The sequence below is a fragment of the Mustela lutreola genome, chromosome 1, assembly GCF_030435805.1.
Source record: "Mustela lutreola isolate mMusLut2 chromosome 1, mMusLut2.pri, whole genome shotgun sequence".
NCBI lineage: Eukaryota > Metazoa > Chordata > Mammalia > Carnivora > Mustelidae > Mustela > Mustela lutreola.
The window spans coordinates 103,751,808-103,775,938 of NC_081290.1; the positions used below are offsets into that span (position 1 = coordinate 103,751,808).

General features: G+C 36.0%; 1 protein-coding gene across 1 annotated transcript in view; it reads right to left on the reverse strand.

The window, feature by feature from the left end:
* Nucleotides 1–379: 379 nt before the first annotated feature.
* The window catches only part of TET2 (tet methylcytosine dioxygenase 2), a 139,936-nt gene continuing 116,184 nt past the window's right edge, over nucleotides 380–24,131 (reverse strand). The window contains exons 7-11 of the mRNA XM_059171723.1: nucleotides 17,508–17,658; nucleotides 15,540–15,629; nucleotides 10,347–10,484; nucleotides 7,248–7,602; nucleotides 380–5,183 (exon numbers count right to left, since the gene is read on the reverse strand). Of these exons, the coding sequence (XP_059027706.1) occupies nucleotides 3,715–5,183; nucleotides 7,248–7,602; nucleotides 10,347–10,484; nucleotides 15,540–15,629; nucleotides 17,508–17,658 (2,203 nt within the window). The 3' untranslated portion in view covers nucleotides 380–3,714. The remainder of the gene's footprint in view (nucleotides 5,184–7,247; nucleotides 7,603–10,346; nucleotides 10,485–15,539; nucleotides 15,630–17,507; nucleotides 17,659–24,131) is intronic.

Below are 24,131 nucleotides of genomic sequence, written 5' to 3' on the forward strand. Positions count from 1 at the left end.
ACTGGGCTGGTCTCAGATCGAAGCCATTGTGAGCTCAGCTCCGTGAACCTGCTGCATCTCGAGAAGCCTTCACAGGCCACACACCAGAAGAGACAACCGTTTAAGGTCGTTAGAAGTGCTGTTGCTCCATCCCTAGTACTGGCTACACACACACAAAGTGCACAAGCTAAAGGGGACTGGGGGGGAAAAAGTTGAATGTATATAGGCTATTCCACTAGAGATAAATTTTGGCTTTAGTTATCTAGATACTACTTTAGGTACAGTTTAACAAATAACCATCTAAAAAGTATCTTTAAAAAGCAATTTCTTTTCATTCCCTTTGGCCTCATTGAAGTAGCAGTGGTTCAGGCAGTAAACAGAAACTTCAACAAGACAGTACTTAGAGTGCATTAAATAAATATAAATTTTATTAAAAACACTCACATAGCGTTATCAGGAATGATATAATAATAAACGCTTTTCAAATAACCTGCATTCATAACATTACAATACTTACAGTATTTATAACCATCCTCAGGTTTTATAGACAAACCAAACATGAAAATGAAATGAAACTAAGTTTTAAAAAAAGCACAGAAAAATGCACACAGAGTTCATTATCTTAGTGTCAAACTGCAAAAATTTCCTACACAAGTTAACCACTAGCTTGAGAAGTGAACTGTACACCACTGTGCGTCAATCAAGATGAAAAATTCATTCAAGTAAAGTTGACACCACTCAGAAGCATTTTCAAGTATGGCTATATAGTTAACCTGATATTCCTATATAAGCAAATTGGAGATCTGCTTCCATTCATTCTAACTGAGGCAGGTTTGATATTTACAATTATAGATCTGATATTTACAATATGCCACTCAATTTCCTCTCTTCCTCCCTCCCTCCCTCCCTCTCTCCAAAGCAAACCCCAAACTACACTTCTTGCTCGTTGGCCAGCAGTTTGACAAATGACAGTGGGTGACACAGAAACCAAATATTCACAGAGGGATGGCTGACTCAAAACCAACAGATGTGCCTGTAGTAGCCAAATATCTGGGGTTAGATACATGGTATATGTAAAATATTTAAATCATGTGGTTTGACATACGCAAAGCAGACGTTTTTGAAATGTCTGTAAACTGGTCACAGCCAAAGACTGTGGGGCGATTTTTAAAAAAATCGAAAGCCATGTTATAAAGACTTGACCAGTAAAACTCAAAGGCCTCATTTAAGAATTTATTTGAAATGTCAGTAAGCACAAATGTACTCAGACCAAAATGTAACTGTACAGTCGATTGCACGCCACACCCTTATGTGTTCTGCCTGTGGAGGGAAGTCATTGTGGCCCTCTACTGTATTGGCTGCGGGATCAAAAACTCTGAAGAGTGTCAAGAGACTCTAGCCAACGGCCACTTGCCAAACTCCTGCCTTACAATCTTCCCTTTATCAACTCAGTGCATTCTATTTTCATGTAATTTTTTTTTTCCTGCTTGAAACAGTCAAAAGATTTCCCCAAACTTTTAAAATGCTTTTCTTTACAATAAAAAGAGCCAACAGATTTTTTACAAAATTAGTTTTAGTTACATCAGGACATATACAAGTAAAATAGGAGGGATTCAAAGTAAAAGGGTTAAATCCCTGAAAAAAGAATATATTTATTAACCTACAACAATTTTACATAAACACAGGTGACATGTTGGCATAAGGAGAACATGAGCTGAAATATCCCTGAATTTTTAGAACAAAAAGGTTGAAGTTCAAGTTATACTTGCTAAGAAATCAAGTATTGAAAAACAGGTATGCTTTTTTAATAATAATAATAACAATAATAAAAAGACTTGGAAAAAAAATGATGGTACATGATGCTCTAAGCTTTCACTCTCAGTTCAATATCCTATTGCCAAACTAGTGTTGAGGTATATGACAAGTAGGAACATCACTCAAACCTTTAATGAATTCTTAGCTCACATTATGATATATTTGTAGCAGGCTGAGTAGCACCATCATGATGTGAATTCTGCTTCAAATCCATATATATATATATATATATATATATATACACACATATATATGTATATATTTAAATTTTTTTACAGTACTAAAATACTAAAGCATTGCGTTAAAAAAGTTTTGTTTACAATTTAATTTACTTACTATACATCTCTTTCACCACTTCTTTATACAAATTAATGATTTAAAACCACCACAGCAAACCAGCTGCCCGTTTTTTTCTTTTTAATTAACAGATTCACATGGAACTAACCCTGTTTATTCATCTTATGCAGGCATCAGTCTGCTCAATCTTCCTGGAAAAGAGGACACTTCAGCTAAGAAATGACAACATCACAATATACAATTATCAACACAAAAGCAGACTGCCATTCGGTTTGCTGAAGAGCGTACAGATCCATAAAATAACATCAGCTTAAGTGAACTAGCTTTGTTAAATCTGTAGCATGTCGTTAATAATTACCTGCAGTTAAGAGAAATTCCTAAAACTACATATTTGAGCAATGAACTTGTCATACAATGTTTTATAAAACTGTTTTACAGTATAGCATGTGAGATGAGCACCAGAAAACACGTGTTGTGGATTAATGTATTCCCTTGAATCCAGTTGAGGATTTAACTGGCTGTATTAAAAATGGACACATTGCTCATCAGCAGATGCATGGCTAAAAGCAAAAATATTTTAAAAGCTTTCCTTGTTTCCTTAAAAAAAAAAAAAATCAACTTTGCATTCTAAAATGAAAGTAAACTTTTTTTTTTTTTTTTAAACGTCTCAGTACCTTAGCATTGTTCAAGTTGTCAAAGCTTAGGTAGACAAAGTGCTTCTAAAACACCATTTAAAATATTTATACATATACGTGTGTGCACATATACATATGTGTATACATATATGTACATATATGTTTATTGTCCTACAAGGACTTCACTGGATGAGCAAAATCCAGAGGCCTTTAAATGTCCACATTAAAAAAAAAAAAACCCTCATGTAAGAATAGGTAATTATGCTAAAAACTTGAATGAAAAGGTACCCCTATTATTCAAGGGCATTGGAGTACACTGATAGCATCTTGATGATATAAAGGCATTAAATTTTCAATTGTTAAAGACACCATTTTCTTAGCACCATTTCTTAGAACATCCGAACAAATTCAGTGTTTTGCTCTCTGTTTATTTATGCTTCCTGTAGCTATTTTGATAAATAAAAGTTAATATTAAGATTACAGTAAAAACTGCATGTTAAAAAGCCGTAATTCCAGTATTTCAGTACATTGTATATTCAGCACCAGATGGTATTTTAAAATTCCTGCCACTGTAATACTACAGTACTTGTTTAACTTGTGTTCCATGACTATGCAAACTTGGTATTATTAAAAGTGGTCACAGATGTGTAGAGTTCTAAGGGGGAAAAATCACATTTACATATCATCTCGTCCAATAATAGAACCAGTGTTTAAAAATGTAAATTGTGGAACACTTTCTTCCCCACCTTCTTTTTGCATAGAATGCTTTGGTCTTTTTGCCTAGATGCCATCTGTGACCACTTAGGAGTCAGTGGAAATTAAGTGCTATGGTAGGATGACCTCTTCTTTTGCTGGTGAGCTGAGGTTCCTCCTACCACATTTGTCATAAATCCTGTATCCTTTCCCCACTGCCCCCGTCATGAGAACTATACTATGGACAGGTTGGTTGTGGTCTTTTCAAATGAGGTACCCACCACAAGGGGTGACATCATATGTATCTGTTGTAAGGCCCTGTGACCCGAGTGAAGGCATATGGAGATGTAGTTACTGTGGAGTCTGTGGTCACGGACATGGTCCTTTCAGCAAGGGACTTGATAAAGCGCAGGTAAGTGGGCTCGGAAGGTTCATGCGGCTCAGTGGGCTCCCGTTTCACTTTTTTGCCGTGGGTTTTCTGAGGCACATAGTCCGGGCCATACTTCTCACACTCTTCCTCTTTCTCTCGGGCTTTCTCAGCCATTTTGGCTTCCCAGAGCGCCAAGCCATGTTTTGGCTCATTCATGCTCTTATGCTGGTAAAAGACAAGCGAGATCCTGGTGGGGTGATTCCTATTGGGATTCTTTAAAGGGGTGGTGGCGTGAAGCTCGCGCTTGGCACACTCAATGAGAATTGACCCGTGAGTTGGAGCCACAGCCACTCCCCCAATGTCAGGATCTAGAAAGCTCTGCTCACTGTCTGACCAGACTTCATCATTGTCCTCGGTGGCAGATGGCTGCTTTTCCTGGTTACCAGCCTCCTGTAGCTTGTGTAAGCCTTCTTGGACAGAAGCGGTTCTATCATGGCTAAGACCTGGAAGCATCTTAGAGAACCCATTAGCTGTGTGGGCAAGCATGTCATTTTCCTTGTTTTGGAGGTGCAGGGCATGGAGAGAGCTGTTGAACATGCCTGGAGCGGCACCGTAGTTATGGATTATATGAGAAGATGGGGGATGTTCACCATTCTTATAGTCTATGTTTGGATTGCTCACACTGGGTGGTAATCTAGAGGCGGCTCCCATGAAGTGGCCATCCATCTCATGAGTGGAATAAGGAGTAAATGTCCCTACATGGTGTACATTTGTTTTAAGGGTACAACTGCTGAAGGCATCTCCCTGCATAGTTTGGTTTCCATAACCTAAGTACTTAGAAGAAAAATTCTGGCTATTTCCAAACCTCGGCTGGTAAAGTGTATGGATGGGTGGTAAATTTAGTTTAGAGAGAGGGTCTTGGTTTGGATACCTGTATAGATCCATGGGTTGAGGCTGTGGAGAATAGGAACCCAGATATGGGGAGCAGTTATCCACCGATACATTTCCATTGCACTGATAGGATGGATATTGGTTATTCTGGTTGAGAAGCCCGGTGTAGGGATTCATGGGATTAGAAGAATTCAAATATGAACCTGTAGCTTGGGATGGTGTGGAATAGAGGTTCATAGGGCTGGCACTCCCATAAACATCTGAAGTGTGTGAAGAGCTCGGGTAAGCCTGGATCACTGGATTGGGCCGTCTGATGTACAGGTTGGCAGATCCAGAGGAAGAGTAGGAGTTGACAGGCTCTGACTGAGGGTTATTCGTCACTGGGTGATGCTGGGGTGGGTGCTGGGGTGGCTGCTTCTGTGGCTGTGGAGGTTGCTTCTGCAGCGGCGGGGGTGGGGGCTGCTGGGGCTGCTGCATGACTGGTCCTGAAAGTCGCAAAAGCTCTGTGGACAGGAGAGGAGAAAGCACACACATGTGTCCAGTTATTATTTTACAGGAGCTAGCAAGGATGCTTAAATGGACTGGAGAACCCCGCTAAGATTATGCAATACCCATTAAACAAGGATAAGAGCAAAGTCAGGGTTCTGATCATTGTCTGGTGTAATTTTTTGTCTAAAGCATTAGATAAAACAGCAGATCTCTACAACAGTACAATTTGGTAAGTGAAGAAAAATGTCACAAACATCCCCAAGCTGTTTCACTGAGAGCACCATGTTTTCTGGAGCTTCTGTGTGTCTGACGAACCACACTCTCCCTCAAGTGCCCATCTCCCTCCATCCCATCTCCCTGCCCTTCCTGAGTCCTCCCTTCCTCAAGGAAGCCTGCTCGGACCTCATCTCCTAGTGCATGTATAATACCCACTGCAGACATCAGTGAGATAGAAAAATGCGTCCTAATGTATGGTAATTATGCATTTTTAGTCCTCTTCTCCCGCTGGTGCAAATGAGTTCCTTGAAGGAAGGGCCAGGTCTTATTTTACTTATTTCTCCATTGCCTGGTGTGCAATAACATTTGTTAAATAGTTGGAAGTAGCATAAAATTTGTTACAGGAGACAAATTTGTTCAACAATGCTATTAGAAAAAGAATGACATTCATTTAAATACCTCAAGCATATCTTCTATAATTGGCAAACCCTATCTACAGAGTTGTCAATAAAACTTTAAAGTAATTTTCAGCTTTGTAAGTGAAAATTTTGTCATATGTCTGTTTCATGACCTCGCTTAAAAATCTATATATAAGAACAGAACAAATAAATGGAGCTGTAATGGCAATCCTAAGCATTGAAATGATTATTACAGAGACCAGTTAGAAAAGACTGGAGGCAGAGTTCTGATTATACTTTGCAGCTCACTTAAAGGAGAGATTAAGAGTGAATAGGATTTACTTCTCTCTCTCTCTCTCTCTCTTTTTTTTTGTCATGAGATGCCTTTATTATTATTTTTTTAATTTATTTTTTATTTATTTTCGGCATAACAGTATTCATTGTTTTTGCACCACACCCAGTGCTCCATGCAATCCGTGCCCTCTCTAATACCCACCACCTGATTCCCCCAACCTCCAACCCACCTGCCAATTCAAACCCCTCAGATTGTTTTTTCAGAGTCCATAGTCTCTCATGGTTCACCTCCCCTTCCAATTTCCCCCAACTCCCTTCTCCTCACTTCTCTTAGTGTAAGTCAGCCAATCAACACACATTTTTGTTGAGCATCTTTAGCATATTATTCTAAATTACTTAGTTTCTCTAGGTTTTGAGATGAATTGGTAGGGGAATTTGACTTGGTGAAGATAGTTGGCTCTAAGCAAACTAGTAGACTAAACTTAAAAAATAAGCCTTTTCCTTTTGTTAATGCCAGGCTAATGCCATCTGTAAGATGTGGATATGGATATTACATGGTATGGCATTTTGTAGAAATTAACTGAAGACAAATGCAAGGGGCTTTGACAATCTTCTCCTGCCCATTCACCATAATTCCCATTTTCAAAGTTCTTATTTCAACAAATAGTACTGTTTTAGTTACCTAGGCTTAAAATGTTGAAATCAGTCTTAAATTTTTCTTTTGACTTTGTTCCAGTGTTTGGTCATCCATGAATTGAGAATCATTTTAGGAGTATTTGCTTCCATAATTTTTGCTGTATCTTCATTGCTACCACCCAAACTCAAGCTTTTCTCTTGGTTTATTGCATCAATCTCCAAACTCATAGCTCCCCAGCCTCTAATCTGCCCTCCTGTCACTGCTAGATTAACCCTAATTTCACTATATTACCTGCCTATCATAAAACTGCCACCTATTATAGAACAGAACCCAAACTTCTCCATTAAGCTGGGGTTAAGGGTGCCCTATCTCATTATCATCTCCAAGAACAAAGCCTGGTCCTTGGGACTTCAGAGAAGATTTTGGTACAAAACTAAGACCATGATTGAATATATTCATCTGAAATAACTGATACTCATTTTTAATGTAAGTTTCAGATAACACAGATGCACAATGCTTTACATTAAAGTTACCTGCCAACTGTTTAGCCTGGCTTGCATTTTCAGTCTGTTTTGTACGAGATGAGGCTGACTTTTCCTTTTCATTCTTATTTGCGCTGTTCTCCAGAGAGGAAAGCTTTTCAGCTGCAGCTTTCTTGGCTTCTAGTTTCCTTTGTCGGCATGTCTTGACTGGTTCCGCTAACATCCTGACTTTCCGCCGAAAAGAACTCAGCACCTGAATCGCACCATTTTGTTTCTTCTTCTCTTGAGCTTCCACACTCCCAAACTCATCCACATCAGAGACTTTGTAGAGAGGCAGAACATGCAGCTGCTCATCCTCAGGTTTTCCTCCGATTTCTCGATTGTCTTCTCTAGTAAGGGTGCATACCTGTAGGGAAATAAGACAGTACTCAGTTTCAGCCCAAAAGAAGTGTGTGTGTGTGTGTGTGTGTGTGTGTGTGCGTGTAACTTTCCCCCTGTCAGTATTTAGATTTGTGGTGGTGGTCTCCTGTACCAGATCAGTGACAGGCATATTACCATGAATCACGTCTATCTGTTCTTAAGGGAGGTGCCATTAAAATGGTACAGGGAAAAGACAGTCCACGTTAACTTTTTTTTTCCCCTTTTCTTTTTTTGAGTCTATCAGGAACTGTTGCCCATGGTGACTTTCTTCTTCACATATATTTCTGATTCTAGGAAGAACCAAAATGAAGCAATCTCCCACCTTTCACACTTGAAACATAAATGCAAGAGATGTGAAACCTCTTTAAGAAGAGGCTATAAGTTTCTTCCACCAAATGATTTCCTGTTTTGCTAGTTATCAGTCACCTAATCTCATACTTCTGTACACAAAGACATTTCACATCTTCCCCCACACCAGACTCTTAACTCTCCTTCATTGTGCTTAAGAAATTTCCACAAAATACCAAAGTGAAATCTAAATAATGTAAAATTGGGTCCCCTAGGTGGCTCAGTTGGTTAAGCAACTGCCTCCAGCTCAGGTCATGATCCTGAAGTCCTGGCATCAAGTCCCACATCAGGCTCCCTGTTTGGTAGGGAGTCTGCTTCTCCCACTCACCTCTCCCCTCTCATGCTGTCAATCTCTCACTCTCTCTCAAATAAGTAAATAAAATCTTAAAAAAAAATGTGAAATTGAAGATGTAGTTGCTATAGGGAATATATAACTCGACACTGTGTCTATCTTCCTCTTCTTTCCGTCTCTGTACTCGTTAAGACTGACTTACTATCGTTCCTCTCTTGTTTCTCTTCTAAGCTGTCGTACCATACGAGGGGCTGTTCCAAAAAGGGAAAAGTCTACTACTCCTGCTTTGCTAATTTAATTGTACTTTTTCTCTTTTGTTAGCCACAATCCTATTGGTGTTGATGAGATATTATTTGTTGGCTGGAACATACTAGCTCTTAGTAGTTCGTGTTTTTTTTTTTTTTATTATAAACATATATTTTTATCCCCAGGGGTACAGGTCTGTGAATCACCAGGTTTACACACTTCACAGCACTCACCAAAGCACATACCCTCCCCAATGTCCATAACCCCACCCCCCTTCTCCCAAAGTAGTTCGTATTTTTGACTGATGCAGAAAACAATGTGATCATAGTTATTTAAAGTGCAGGTAAAATAAAATTACTGGAAGAGACTCTTGAAAGGAATGTGAGCCTAACAGACTTAACTTGAAAGATAAATTCAACATGAGATGGGACTAAAACGAGCTTTTCACTTCCTGTACATAAAAGTCTTCCAAATCCACATCTTTTGGGCACCTGCCACCTTTTCTCACGTTTGTCCCTATTCCATTCTTCTTACCTCGTGTTGCTTTCCTTTCTACCTCGTGAAAACCGTGACCTATTAGACGCAAAGTCCCCTTTATGTGGAACCCTGATCATCTCTGTCTTCTCTCCATCACCTTGCTAGAGTGAAACATGGCTATGTTTAGACCTATTATGGCTCTGATTATCATTTATTTCTCCCCAAATCTAGCCTAGCCTTCTAATAGTAAGCAAGTGTTCAACACATGATTAATGATGATTTTAGATATTGTGGATGATAAGCCTCGTTGTTGGTCCTCCTGGGTCAGAAGTCTGCAAGCCAAACTGTCTCCGAGCCAGTTTCTACATGGCCAGTGAACTGAATGGGTTTTTTTTTTGCATTTTTAATTAAAAAAAAAAACACAACAAAATAAAGAATGTGGTCTAAGATACTATGTAAGCCTAAAATATTTACCATCTTTCCTTTAATAAAAAAACCCTTCTGACCTCTGCTTTAAACCATTAAACCAATACCTTTTCTGCCTCTCAAAAACTTCATACCAGGTTCCGTGAATTACTTCCCACTATAGCTTACCACCTCCCTGGGTTCTTTTCTACCCTAGACTATGACTTTGGTCTCTGTATTCTATTTTTCAACTTAAGTCTCATTGGTCATCTTTCTCAACTACACTAATATATCCATGTTGATGACTCACTAGGTGGATTAATTTATAATTTCTTCACTTGAACTTTTTCATTCTTTATCTCCACTCTGGTTTCTCTTTCTCCATGCAAGGCCACACCATGGACACTATCAGTGTTGAACACTGTTCTACCCTCAGCCCATATTCATTTTCTCCACTTACCAAAACCTCCAATTATACAGCCCAATCCACTTCACCCACTGTACTATGTAGTTATAGTGGGCTCTTTTGTACTTTGAATTTTCTACAGTACTCACTGTGCCACAGAGGATGTATTTTTCATTTACACTTCTCTCTGCAAGGTGGACTGGTGCCTTGGCTTGTATATGGCTTTCTACTATACTGATTATAACCTACCAGATACCTGACTCTGAATTTTGAAGGAACTTTTGGTAGCTAATGGTAGCTGGCAATGCACAGTCACTGGTTTAGTTAGCATCAACATTTCCATGATTTTCCTGTGATTGTCAACAGATTTCCAGGAATATGCCAACCCAGTATGAGAGTACTAGTTATGCCAAATATGGCCACCTTTGCAACAGCAACTCATTCATGAAAACACTTGTGCAATGACACCTGCAGAGAATACATTACTCTAATCACATGCTACTAACTTTCAGCTTTCCACTATTTCACAGGATGTGCTGCTAACCAGCACACTTACCAATGTGCTGCCATTCTGCATGTTGTGTAAGTCCCTGTGGGCGTGAGCACAGAAGTCCAAACATGCAGTGACCCCTGAGAATGGCCGGCCTTCCTTCAGACCCAGTCGGCACTCTGGTGCTCTGTGTTCATATTCAATCTGAAAAATAAAAGTGTGTGTGTGAATGGGGATGTACTTAGGCATCTGAAATTCTCAGGCATACATTTGAGAAAAAGTGTACGACCTGTGCACTGAAAAGGTCAAAAAGACTCCTTAGTATTTTTGGCTATTAAGAACTTTAAAAAAATGTTGCATATTTTATATCCAGAAATACAATGGAGTGACACAAAACTCTGATCTTTTGGTATATAATGGTGTGTTGGGAGGTATGTTGTATATGCCAATATCACTATCCTGATTACTAGTAAATATGGATCTTTAGTAATCTTAAAATCAGGCAGTAGAAATCATCAAATTCTGATCTTTTTGAAAATTCTCTATTCTAAATCCTTTGCATTTCTCTCTCTATATTTTAGAATGTCAATTCCTTCAAAACACTTGGCAACGTTTTGACAGATAAGGTACTGAATTCATTGATTGACTTGGGGAAAACTGACATCTTAAAAATATTTAGTCCTGTGATCCATAAACACAGTATATCTTTCCAGTTTGGGTCTTTTTAAATTTCAGCAAGTTTGTAGTTTTCAGTGCACAGGTCTTGTACATTTTTGTCAAATGTCAAATTTTTATGCCCAAGAATTTCATATACTTGATTTTGCCTTTACTTTTGAGAGTTGTTTTTACTGGGAGAGATTTCTAGGTTGACAGTTTTTTTCTCTTTCAGTACTTAAAAGATGTTTCTCCTCTTTTTTTCTTACATTTTTCTCTGATGAGAAGTTTAACTTTAGAAATGAGACTTTACAAAATCAAGGAATAAAGCCAGGGAAGAGCATAGAGATGAGAAATGAGGATAATATATTCAGTTGGGGGAGGAGATAAAAATCAAATGGTAGGTTTTGACAGCATCCATAAATTTAACAGGTCTTCCCCTGTACTGTGTGGAAAGATCACAAGGCTATTTTTTGGATCTCTAAACCATATTAAAACATATGGATGAACATTACTAATAGGAACTACCATGCAATACAGAAAACACCTTATCCATTCACAGCTATTGACTGATTTAATTTAGGTAGATCTTACATCTATTTTTTTACGTATTTTTTTTAATGTATATGTATGTATTTAAATTTTTAATTTTTTTCCCTTTATTTAAATTGTAGTTAACATAGATGGTAAAATTGGTTTCAGGAGTAGAATTTAGTGGTTCGTCACTTACATATAACATATGTTACATATAACATCCAGTGCTCATCGCAAGTGCCCTCCTTAATACCCATCACCCATTCAGTACACTGCCCACCCACCTCCTTCCATCAACCCTCAGTTTGTTCTCTATAGTTAAGAGTCTCTTATGGTTTGCTTCTCTCTTTTTTTTTTCCTTTCCATATGTTTATCCATTTTGTTTTTTCAATTCCATATATGAGTGAAATCATAAGGTGTTTGTCTTTCTCTGACTTATTTTACTTAGCCTAATACACTCTAGCTCCATTCACATCACTGCAAATGGCAAGATTTCATTCTTTTTGATGGCTGAGTAGTATCCCATGATGTGCACACATTTATATTTTATGGTAAGAATGCATAACACGAGATCGACCGTTAAAGTGTCTGTTAAAGTGTCTAATACATTACTGTTGACTGTAGGTACACATGTTGCAAAGCAGATCTCTAGAGCTTATTCATCTTGCTTAAATGAAACTTTGCCCATTTATCAGTACATTTATTCTTATACAAATACTGAAACACACCTGAAGAGTCATATCTAATCATCCTGTTATAACTAAAATTTGGGGTACTGTTGTATTTTGGATATGTAACTGGGTGGAATATCAATGCTTAGAAAATCACATGTGTATGACACCATCTATAATAAAAATAAAAGGAGTAGAGTGAAAAGAACATTAATACTTTGTTATTCTGTCCTCTTTCCCTGCTAAAGCCATTGGATTAATAGCACCTATAAAAAAATTTATTCAACAGAAAATGGTCAAACTTGAAATCCAGCAACATAGACTTTACTCATTTTCTTTTTATAGCTTGATCTATTGTGTTTCTCACTCAGAATTATTTTACAACAGTACCAAAGCATCCCATATATTTTTCTGTGATACTTACCAAAGCAGATAAGGTTGTAAAATAAGTATTAATCCAACTACTATTAACAGCATTTAAAATATTTTTCATAGACAACATATACATTTCTAAAAACCTAAGTTGTGACATGAAACAACTTTATAAACAGATCATCATTATTTAATTTGCCTCTTTTGCTCCCACTTAAAAAAGAAAGAGTTCAGGTTTGAGGAAAGTGTTAAAAGTCCATAATTGAAACAAGAGTAGCCAAATCATTAAATTAGTATTGGTGTCCCCATCTGTCTCTGCTACATAAACTAATCTAACCCCATTAGTCTTTAATGTCATTAAATGACAACTGTTTGCTAAACACACTCTTCTTCATACTTCCCTGTACCCCCTGCTGTTGTGTACTCCTCTCTGGCTACCTTCATCACTTCCAGCTTTCCTCCATCTATCAGTCTCTCTCTTTCCCTTAAATCTTTAACTTCTTTTACTATATTGTGCCTACCCCCAGCATTTACTTTACTGGTTTCTCATCTTCTACTCCTAAAATGTCCATGTGTTCCAGAATGCCATCAGCAGCCCCTTTACTTTAGAACCTCCACTTTGAAAAACTGTATTCACTCCTATGTATTCAGTTTCAACTACTTGCATTTTGATAAGTCTCAAATCTACAGTGCTAGTTTGGATTTTTCTCCTGATTTTCTATCCAATTATTCCAGAATTATGTCAAACATAGTTGTCCCAAATAAAATGTATCATTTCCCCCTATTTGCCCCCAAACTTACTTTTCCTCATTGACTCCAAATACTAAATAGAACCATCTGTCCAAGCCAGAAATTTGGTGAATCCTGAACCTCTCCCTTTTGCTTATCCTCAAATCCAATCGGTCACTAAGTTCTGTAAGTTCTACCTCAAATATTTCACACATTTTATTTTCTTTATTCTATCACTACTGCCATCTCTTTAATTTAGGACTTTAACATCTCTTGCTCAATGACTACACTAGCTTACTTCTCCGATTTAATCTTATGCCAACGTACGTTGTATTTTAATTTGGCTTATTGGGTAAACTATATTTATTTATTTTATGCTTTTTTGTATTATGTTATGTCACCACATCGTACTTCATTAGTTCTTTTTCTTACTGTGTCATGTCAGTCACCATACAATACATCATTAGTTTTTTTTTTTTTTTTAACTACAAAGCTGTGATCACCAAGACAGCATGGCACTGGGATAAAAACAGACACATATACAGTGGGAAAAAGACAGTCTCTTCAGTAAATGGTGCTGGGAAAATTGGACAGCTATGTGTAGAAGAATGAAACTCAACCATTCTCTTACACTATACACAAAGATAAACTTGAAATGGATAAGACCTCAACATGAGGCAGGAATTCATCAGAATCCTAGAGGAGAACATAGGCAGTAACCTCTTCAACATAGGCCACAGCAACTTCTTTCAAGATATGTCTCCAAAGACAAAGGAAATAAAAGTGAAAATGAACTTTTGGGACTTCATCAAGATCAAAAGCTTCTGCACAGCAAAGGAAACAGTCAACAAAACAAAGAGGCAACCCACGGAATGGGAGAAGATATTTACAAATGACAGTATAGACAAAGGGCTGACATCCAAGATGTATAAAAAACTCCTCAAAGTCAACACACACAAAACATAATCATGTCAAAGAATGGGCAAAAGACATGAATAGACACTTCTCCAAAGAAGACATACAAATGGCTAACAGACACATGAAAAAAATGTTTATCATCACTAGCCATCAGGGAGTTTCAAATCAAAACCACATTGAGATACCACCTTATACCAGTCAGAATGGCTAAAATTAACAAGACTGTAAACAATATGTGTTGGAGAGGATGTGGAGAAAGGGGAATCCTCTTACACTGCTGGTGGGAATGTAAGTTGGTACAGCCACTTTGGAAAAAAGTGTGGAGAGTCCTCAAGAAATTAAATATAGATCTACCCTGCAATTGCACATCATTAGTTTTTGAGGCAGTGTTCTTTATAAATTAAATCACCCTCCTCTGCCCCCAACACACACTTAAAATGCCCCAATGGTAGCCTTCTTAAGTACAGGGTCAAGTTCAAAGATTTTTATATGGTCTCCAAGGCCATTTGTGACCTTAATTCTTAAATCTCTACTTTCAGGGAGAACTTTTTTGTTCCTTCAGAAATATGCATACCTCTATTCCAGCTGTTATCATATTATTCTATAATTGCTATTTTACATATCTCTGTCTCCTCTAAAGACAGAAACCCTACATTGCTTACCTTTATGTCCACAGTGACTAAATATTTAGTTTATAACATAAATATATATATTTAATATATATAACATATACTAAATATGGTATCTAGCTTATATCCATTTAATGCTCCTGTTGTTGATGTTATAATGACAGGGAAGACTTCACAGTTTTTTTTTCCCCTTCATGAGCATTTCTGAACAAATCACCTAGCCTTCCAAATAGATACAGTCTACAACACACCCCCAAAATAGGAAAAAGATGTTTTTACTTGGTTCATGGAGCTAAGGCCAATTAAAAAGAAGAGAATCCAGCAAAATCTGACATATTTGGACATTTCTATGTACACTTACAAAGCAGTACACTCACAGCTTAATATATATAGACATATATGTGAAAACAGTTAATAGGTGGTTAGAACCTATAGTTTGTGCCACATAATTTTAATTAACCACCAAAGTCTGATTACAGAAGAGATATGAAAACAAGATTAGTGGATAGAACAGCTTGTGAGACTTAAAAGCTCATTATCTTTACAGATTAAAAGACCAAAAATATGCTCTTTTGGATGATATAATTCTTATGTACCAGAAACAGAACACTGTGGGTTCTCTAATTGGGAAGAGGAAAAATTAGAAAAATAAAGGAAAATCATTGCTTCAAAAATAATTTTGGAAGTAGGTAGGTCATCAATAATAAGTAAACTGTTCCAGTCATTGTCAATGATTTTTTTTATAAACTTACCTGATTATTATATGCATCAGGTGCAAGTTTCTTGTATGTTGGTGCCATAAGAGTGGACAGGTTTTGTAAATGGGACTCCAGTTTCTCTTCCTGTATAAAATGAATAATTCTATGTATTAAATCCTAAATCCTTTCCATATGTAAGAGAGGCTATCAGTTAAATTTTTCTCACTACATCTTAGATCAAAATGACAATAGTGTCTTTCTTATTAAATAACGTTCCTTAACACAACTATTTCTAAATAAAAAGTATAAACCATACATCATCTATTTTTGTATGTGTTATTAGAATGTCTAGCTCTTTGGTGTTTTATATTAATCAATTTTGTACTCCCCATGTGGATATTTGGCATTTTATAAATGTAAGACTATGCTAGTAGTGGGATAAGGAGAATAAAGCCATATGGTTTTAAAGAGGTCACATTTTCCACTCCTTCTCCAGTCAGCTGCCATGGAAGATGAGCTATTGAAAGGATTTCTTTGGTTCATCTATTTTCAATCTTCATATTTTTAAATGTTTATAAAAATAGCATTCAAAATTTGAGAAAATCTTTCCGCTGAACTAAAAGTTAGTAGATGCTTTACATATGGATAAAACTCTCAGAACTAGAAATGTTGAGAGTTTATATGCAGAACTTTGTAAATTTACTTTAAAGGAGAAATGTTCAGTTACACTCCTTCCTTCCAACCTACAAAAGAAACATTTTCTAGGTAAGATAGTTGTAAAATGGTAGGTGATAATACCTAGTTATTCCATTCATATTTAGAAGTTCTCATTTCACAGTAACATTTTTCTTTTCTCCAAAACCGTAGAAGATGTAACTACCTGGAGGAGTTACACTTATTTATAATTTAGAAGATGAGGAGGTTTCTAAGCCAACCTCTCCTACCTACCTGAGGGAGGATGTTCCTAGCTATCCCTTGGATTTGCTTTATGTTAAATCTAGTAAAAGCGATAAACATTTATAAAATAGTAAAAAAGCTCCGCAGTATGGAAAATTAAAGTGGCTTATCAGCTATGTAAAACTGCTACACTTCATTAGGCTTATTGTTTGTATTTTCTTCTTATGAAGAGGGATATGTAGCCCATTTACTATAGTTTATTAAAAATACAATCCTGTGAAAAAAATTTTATCATCATTTCAAGAGTTTTTGTACTTTACTAAATTTCCACTTACTATTATAGTCACAAATAATAACACTAGCACATTTTTCATTTAGAGGGACATATCAATAATATATATAGTATAACTGTATTTCAATTGCACTTAAAGTTTGACTGTATTTCAATTACACTTAAAGTTTGAAAAAATTATGAGGTTCACAGAGTCACTAAAAATTTGGTCATATCTAAATGGTAAGCATTCAGGGGTTTTTTGATTATTCAATTAGCATACACTAGAAGCTATACCCAAAAGTTATTAAAATTGATATCCATTTTTAAGTTATATTTTGAGAAATATATAATATCAATTAAAATTTTATATTAATATCTAAATATGTTTTAGTTACTTGAATGCATTCGTTATGATAACTTTATCAAATATCACGGTATGACAATGTGATGAGAAATGGTCTTTATTGAATGGGATAGTGATGAACATGACTTCTGCAACTCAGGTTTGAGAAAAATGAAAGTTTTAACAATGAAATGTTAATACTTGGTTTTAATACCATAGTGATGGCTGCTTAAAACTCTGCAGTTAACATAAAAGGTAAGTACGAAAGGCCATAGGTATGAGTAGTTTATGTTCAGACTTTACTACTTTGGTAAACATAGTTATTATTATACTAATTTTATCAAATATATAATGTATACCTACAGTTCAGCGAAAATTTTGATGTACCTCTGAGATGAAATTCTCTATGTTAATGAGAATTTAACAGTATGTTATACTGTTTACTTCATCTGTACTCATCAATTCTCCATGAAAATCAAAGAGATTATATATCAAGAAGTAAACAAACCTCTTTTGGGTCATCCCCAAGCAGCTTAAATTTTCTTGGGATCTTGCTTCTGGCAAACTTACATCCATTGTAGTACATGCTCCATGAACAACCAAAAGAAAAGGAGGCACCACAGGTCTCAGGGTCCAGCCCTTGACAGGCACAGGTTCTCCTGAGGAATCAAAGGACCAAGTTCATAGATAACGATATCGAACATTTCTCTAGGCTACCAATCTTGTATTCGGGATGTCTGCATGCAAAAACGAGTGCAAATTAGTTTTAACAGAAGTTCATTTAAAGCTTGCCATAATCATATCAGAAAAGAACTATTTTAACTCATTTTAAAACAAACCAATTTAAACAAACTTTTTACTATAGCGTAATACATATAAATTTTATAGCTTACAAATGCTCACCAAAAAAAAAAAAAACCCAAAAAATACAAATAAGTAACACCCAGAGTAAGAAACAAATATATACTATCAACTATAGTCTCCATGTTATATATTAAATCCATAGACCTTATTCATTTTATTTATTTAAGATTTTATTTATTTAGTTGATAGAGAGAGAAGACAGGGAGAGAGGGACTACAAGCAGGGGGAGAGGGAGAATCAAGCTTCCCACTGAGCAGGGAGCCCAATGCAGGGCTCTATCCCAGGACCCTGACCTGAGCTGAAGGGAGATGCTTAATGACTGAGCCACCAAGGCATCCCTTCTTATTCATTTTATTTTATTTTATTTTTTAAAAAGATTTTATTTATTTATTTGACAGATGGAGATCACAAGTAGGCAGAGAGGCAGGCAGAGAGAGGAGGAAGCAGGCTCCCTGCTGAGCAGAGTCCGATGCGAGGCTTGATCCCAGGACCTTGGGATCATGACCTGAGCTGAAAGAGAGGCTTTAACCCACTGAGCCACCCAGGCACCCCCTCCTTATTCATTTTATAATGAAAGATTGTACGCTTTTTTTTTTTTAATTTTTTATAAACATATAATGTATTATTAGCCCCAGGGGTACAGGTCTGTGAATCGCCAGGTTTACACACTTCACAGCACATACAAGATTGTACACTTCTATAAACCTTTCCCTATTTCCCTTACCCCCAAGTCTCCCAACAACCTTATTTTTTAGGTTATTTTTTAAAGATTTATTTGTTGGAGAGAAAGAGCAAGAGAGAGAGCACACAAGTTGGGGGAGGGGCAGGAGGTAGGGAGAGGAAGAGGGAAACAATCCCAAGCAGACTTCATGGTGAGTGTGCAGAGCCCCATGTGGGGTTCAATTTCATGACCCGTGAGGTCATAACCTGACAGAAACCGAGAGTTGGATACTCAACAGACTGACCACTCAGGTGCCCTCACGATCCCTTCTCTACTGTTTCAGAGTTCAACTTTTTTGTTTCTGATTCCACGTAAAAGTGGAATCATGCAGTATTTGTCTTTCTCTGGCTTATTTCACTTAGCACAGTGTCCTCTAGGTGCATCCATGTTGTTACAAATGACAAGATTCCACCTCCCTTTTTAGGCTGAATAACAACTTTTTTCCCCTCTCCCTCCATAACACATTTTCTTTATCCACTTACCACTGGTGGACACGTAGGTTGTCTTTACACCTTGGTTATTATGAATAATGCTAATGATAATAATAATGATAATGATTTCATTTCTTTTGGATATATACTCAGAAGTGGGATTGCTGGATCATATGGAAGTTCTATTACTAACTTTTTGAGGAATCTTTATACTATTTTCCATAGCAGTTATAACAGTTTATGCTCTAATAGGATTTTTCTTTTCTCCACTTTCATGTTAACATTCTTGTCTTTTTGGTATTAGACAATCTAACAGGGTCAGGTGATAGGAGATATCTCAACTGTGGTTTTGATTTATATTTCCTCAATGATTAGTGGTGTTGAGCACCTTTTCATGTACCTGTTTGCCATCTGCATGCATTCTCTATAAAAATGTCTACTTAGGCCCTTTACCTAATTTTTTTCTCTATTGAGTTTTATAGATTTCTTGTGTATTTGGGATTTTAACCTCTTTTAGATACTTTATTTGCAAATATTTTCTCCCATCCAGTAGATTGCCTCTTCATTTTGTTGATAGTTTCCTCTACTGTTCAGTTTTTGGTTTGATGTAGTCCTGCTTATTTTGCTTTTGGTGCCTTTGCTTTTGGAATGCAAAAAAAAAATTGTTAAGATCAATTCCAAGAAGTTTACCCCTATGTTTTTTCTGGGAGTTTTAGTTTCAGGTGTTGTGTTCAAAACTTTAGTCCACTTTGAGTTGATTTTTGTGTATAGTGTAAGAGAGGCCTGATTTCATTCTTTTAGGTGAGATCCCTCTTTTCTCAATACCATTTATTGAAGAAATGATCTTTCCCCCATTGTATAGTTTTGGTTATTAGAAATTTTTTTTTTACCATATTTGCATACATGTATTTGTTGGTTCTGCATTTTGCTCCATTAATCTGTTTGTTTTGTTGTCAGTACCATGTTATTTTAATTACTATAGCTTTGTGATATAGTTTGAAATCAGAAAATATGAGGACTCTAACTTTGTTTTTTGTTCTCAAGACTGCTTTGACTATTGGGGTCATTTGTGATTCCATATAAATTTGGGATTATTTTTTTCTATTAGCATGAAAAATGCCATTGGAATTTTGATAAGGATTGCACTGAATTTGCAGACTGCTTTGGGTACTGTGGGAATGTTAACAATATTGATTCTTCCAGTCCATGAACATAGACCATCTTTACATTTATTTGTGTCTTTTTTTCTTTCATCAGTCTTTTCTTGAGACATCAATCTTTTTTGGTTTTCAGTATATGGATTTTTCATCTCCTTGCTTAAATTTATTCCTAGGTATTTTGTTTCTTTTGTAAATGGGATTATTTCCTTACTTTCTCTGTTAGTTCACTGTTAGTATATAGAAACACAACTGATTTTTGTATATGGATGTATCCTGCAACTTTACTGAATTTGTTTATTAGTTCTAACACTTTTTGGAGTCTTTAGAATTTTCTGTATATAAGTTACCTGCAAATAGTGAAAGCTTTTCTTTTTTCCTTTCTGATTTGGATCCCCGTTATTTTATTTTCTTGCCTGATTGTTCGATCTAGTATGTCAAATAACATATTGAATGAAAGTTTTGAGAGTAGGCCTTTTTTGTATTGTTCGTGATCTTAGAGAGCTGTTCATCACTGAGAATGATGTTAGCTGTGGCTTACTCATATATGGCCTTTATTATGTTGAGGTGCTTTCCTTCTATACTCAGTTTTTATTATGGAAGGATGTTGAACTTTGTCATATACTTTTTTCTGGACTTCATGAATGATCATACCATTTTTATGCTTAATTTTGTTCATGTGGAATATTGCATTGATTGGGAATACTGAACTATTCTTACAACTGTGGAGTAAATCCCACTTGATCATAGTATATGATCCTTTTAATGTACTATTGGACTTGGTTTGCTAATACTATGTTGAAAGTTTTTGCATTTAACTTTTCATCAGGGATACTGGCAGATAATTTTCTTTTTTTGTAGTTTCTGTCTGGCTTTGATATCATTATAATGCTGGCCTTGTAAAATGAGTTTGGAAATAATTCATTTTCTTCAAGTTTTCGAAAGAGTTTGAGAAGGATTGCTAATCCATCTTCAGATGTTTGGTAGAAATGACCACTAAAGCCATCTGATCCCAGGCTTTTCTTTGTTGGGAGATTTTTGATTACTGACTCAATCTCTTTACTAGTAATTGGTCTATTCAGATTTTCTATTTCTTCATGATTCAGTCTTGGTAAGTTGAATGTGTCTAGGAATTTAGCCACTTTCTCTAGGTTGTTCAACCTGTGGATGTACAATCGTTCATAGTATTTGCTTATAACATTTTGTATTTGTGTGGTACCTGTTGAAATGCCTTCTCTTTCATTTGTAGTTGTATTTCTTTGAGTCCTCCTTTTTTCTTGGTAAAAAGGTTTACTATTTTGTTTATATTTTCAAAATGTAGCTTAGTTTCATTCATCTTTTCTATTGTGTTTTTAGTCACTGTTTCATTTATTTCCACTCTGATTCTTGTTATTTCCTTCCTTCTGCTAACTTTAGGCTTTGTTCGTTCATTAGGTTCCTTGAGGTAAAAAGTTAGGTTATTTATGTGAAAATTTTCTTTCTTTTTTTTAAAAATGTTGATATTTATTATTATGAAGTCTTTTAAAACTGCTTTTGCTATAGTCCACAAATTTTGGTATATTTGTTTCAAGATTTTTTTTTATTTTTTTGGTTTGTTATTTCTTGAATAAGCTTTTTGCACCTCTCCCTTTTGTTTCCTTCTAGCACCTTTATATTGTGTATATTGGTCCTCTTAGGGTGTCCCATAAATTCCTTAAGCTAGCTTCACTCTTTTTCATTCACTTGAACCCCTCTAGAGGATTTTTTAGTTTAGTTATTCTTCAGCTCTGTGACTTATGTTTGATACTTTAAAAATATTTTCTTTTTGTTAAAATTGCTTTGTTTATATATTGCTGTTCTGACCTCAGTGAACATCACAATCTTAGGAGTAGTATTTCGAAATTATTTATGTATATTGTGACATGAAGAAGTTATTGTTAATGTCAAAAAAATTTCAATGTAAGGTAAGTGTAAAAGGTAAGTGGATATCCTATAACCTTAATTACAAGTAGGAAATAACAATATAAACTCATGATTTAATAGCCCCAATTGTAAAAAATTGTAAAAAATAATTACTATATCTGCCACTGAAAATGTCATAAAGTAACAATATCTCAGTGGTAATGAATATATCTTGGCACAAAGAGTGACCTCTAAAAGCACTTCTCATCAAAAGGAAATAGGTTAAAACCTACAAGTTAATAATGATACCAAAAAGAAAGAACTGACGAATTGGTCATTTGGGGTAATTACTGAGACACCAAATCCCCATTCTCAAATTTCACAACTCAAGATATGTACCATATATTTATCTATTAATTTGCTTACAAACTATACTTAATGGTAATCAGTTTATTTATTTTTTTTTTAAAGATTATTTATTTATTTATTTGACAGAGAGAGAGATCACAAGCAGGCAGAGAGAGAGAGAGGGAAGCAGGCTCCCTGCTGTGCAGAGAGCCCGATGTGGGACTTGATCCCAGGACCCTGAGATCATGACCTGAGCTGAAGGCAGCGGCTTAACGCACTGAGCCACCCAGGCACCCAATGGTAATCAGTTTATAAGAAAAAAATCTTTAAAGAACTCTAGCTAATAAATGCAGAAGGAATGTTATAATTAGAAATTGTCATTTTAGAGATGTCAGCAAAAATGGCAGAAAAAGGATCTCTGAAATTTCACTCGTCCATAAAAGCACTTAGAATACTGACTGGTAAATATTGTCAAAATTAACTTTTCAGAAACTTGCAAATTAACAACGACTTGCAGCATTCCAGGGAATATTTATTCAAGAAAAGCAATGGAATTTCCATTAGAAGAGTAAGCTTCATAGTGTTTTCATTTGCCCTATACCCACTGTTCCCAGAACTCTATGACAGCTTTCAAAACCAACAGCCCACATTTATAGTAAAAATCAGCAACCTGGGGACCACTGGAAGGGGAAGAATTAGGCTAGATATCCTTTAATGCTCCATTCCCAGAAAAATATCATTATTTTACCTATTTGATAGTTCTCTACAAGACCCTACTAGCAAAGCTGTCTTCATTTACCTGACCTGGAGTCAGGAGGTGTTAATTGTTAACCACTGTGGCTGCCTGAGGTAGCAGATAACAGGTGGCTATTTAAAAAAAAAAAAAAAAAAAAAAAGGCTATTCAAAAGCTTAAAATTAAAAGATGGGAAATAAGATGTCTGTAGGAAGCTTTAAAAAGTTCTGACATGTGCCTGGGAGTCCAGAAAGCCATGTACATACCTAAGGCTGTATGCTCACTCACAAAAGACATAAGCTCTAAACTGGCTAACTTTGAAGCTCTGCACAAGCAGGGAGTAAAGGGGTAAGGCAGAATTGTAAATTGCCTTGCTGACTGTTGAGGGCACGCTCTAATATACATACAGAGATCCTTTGCCCAAGACTGGGAGACTTACTGATTTTAAGTAAGAATCTATGTATAATCATTAGGTGACCACTAAGCTAACCAAGCACAGACTTCCACAACTGCTTATGAGAAAAATATAGATTTTACTGAAATACTTTAGAAGAGTCACTAAACTAACAAACAGTACCAGTAACAATAACAAATCCTGGGTAGGGCAGAGAATCTAGCCTTGTAACTAACTATATAATTCTAACAATTATAAAACATACAACAAAACAAAGTATGGTTAATACACAGGAAGAAAGCTGTCAGTGAGGAAGTCCAGGTGTCAGACTACTAAACAAAGACTTTGAGTTATGATTTCAAGTATGTTTAAAGAACTGAAGGAAGTCATGCTTAAAGAACTAAAAGTATGAAAACAATGTCTTTTCAAATAGATGAGATATAAGAAGTAGAAAACATAATAATAAAACAAGTGGCAATTCTGGAACTAACAAGTAAAAATCACTGAAATTAAAAAAAAAAACTCCATTACAAGGATTCAATGGTAGATTTGAGGAAGGGACAGAAAAAGCAGTGGGAGAGAAGTTGAAGTCAATTGAGATC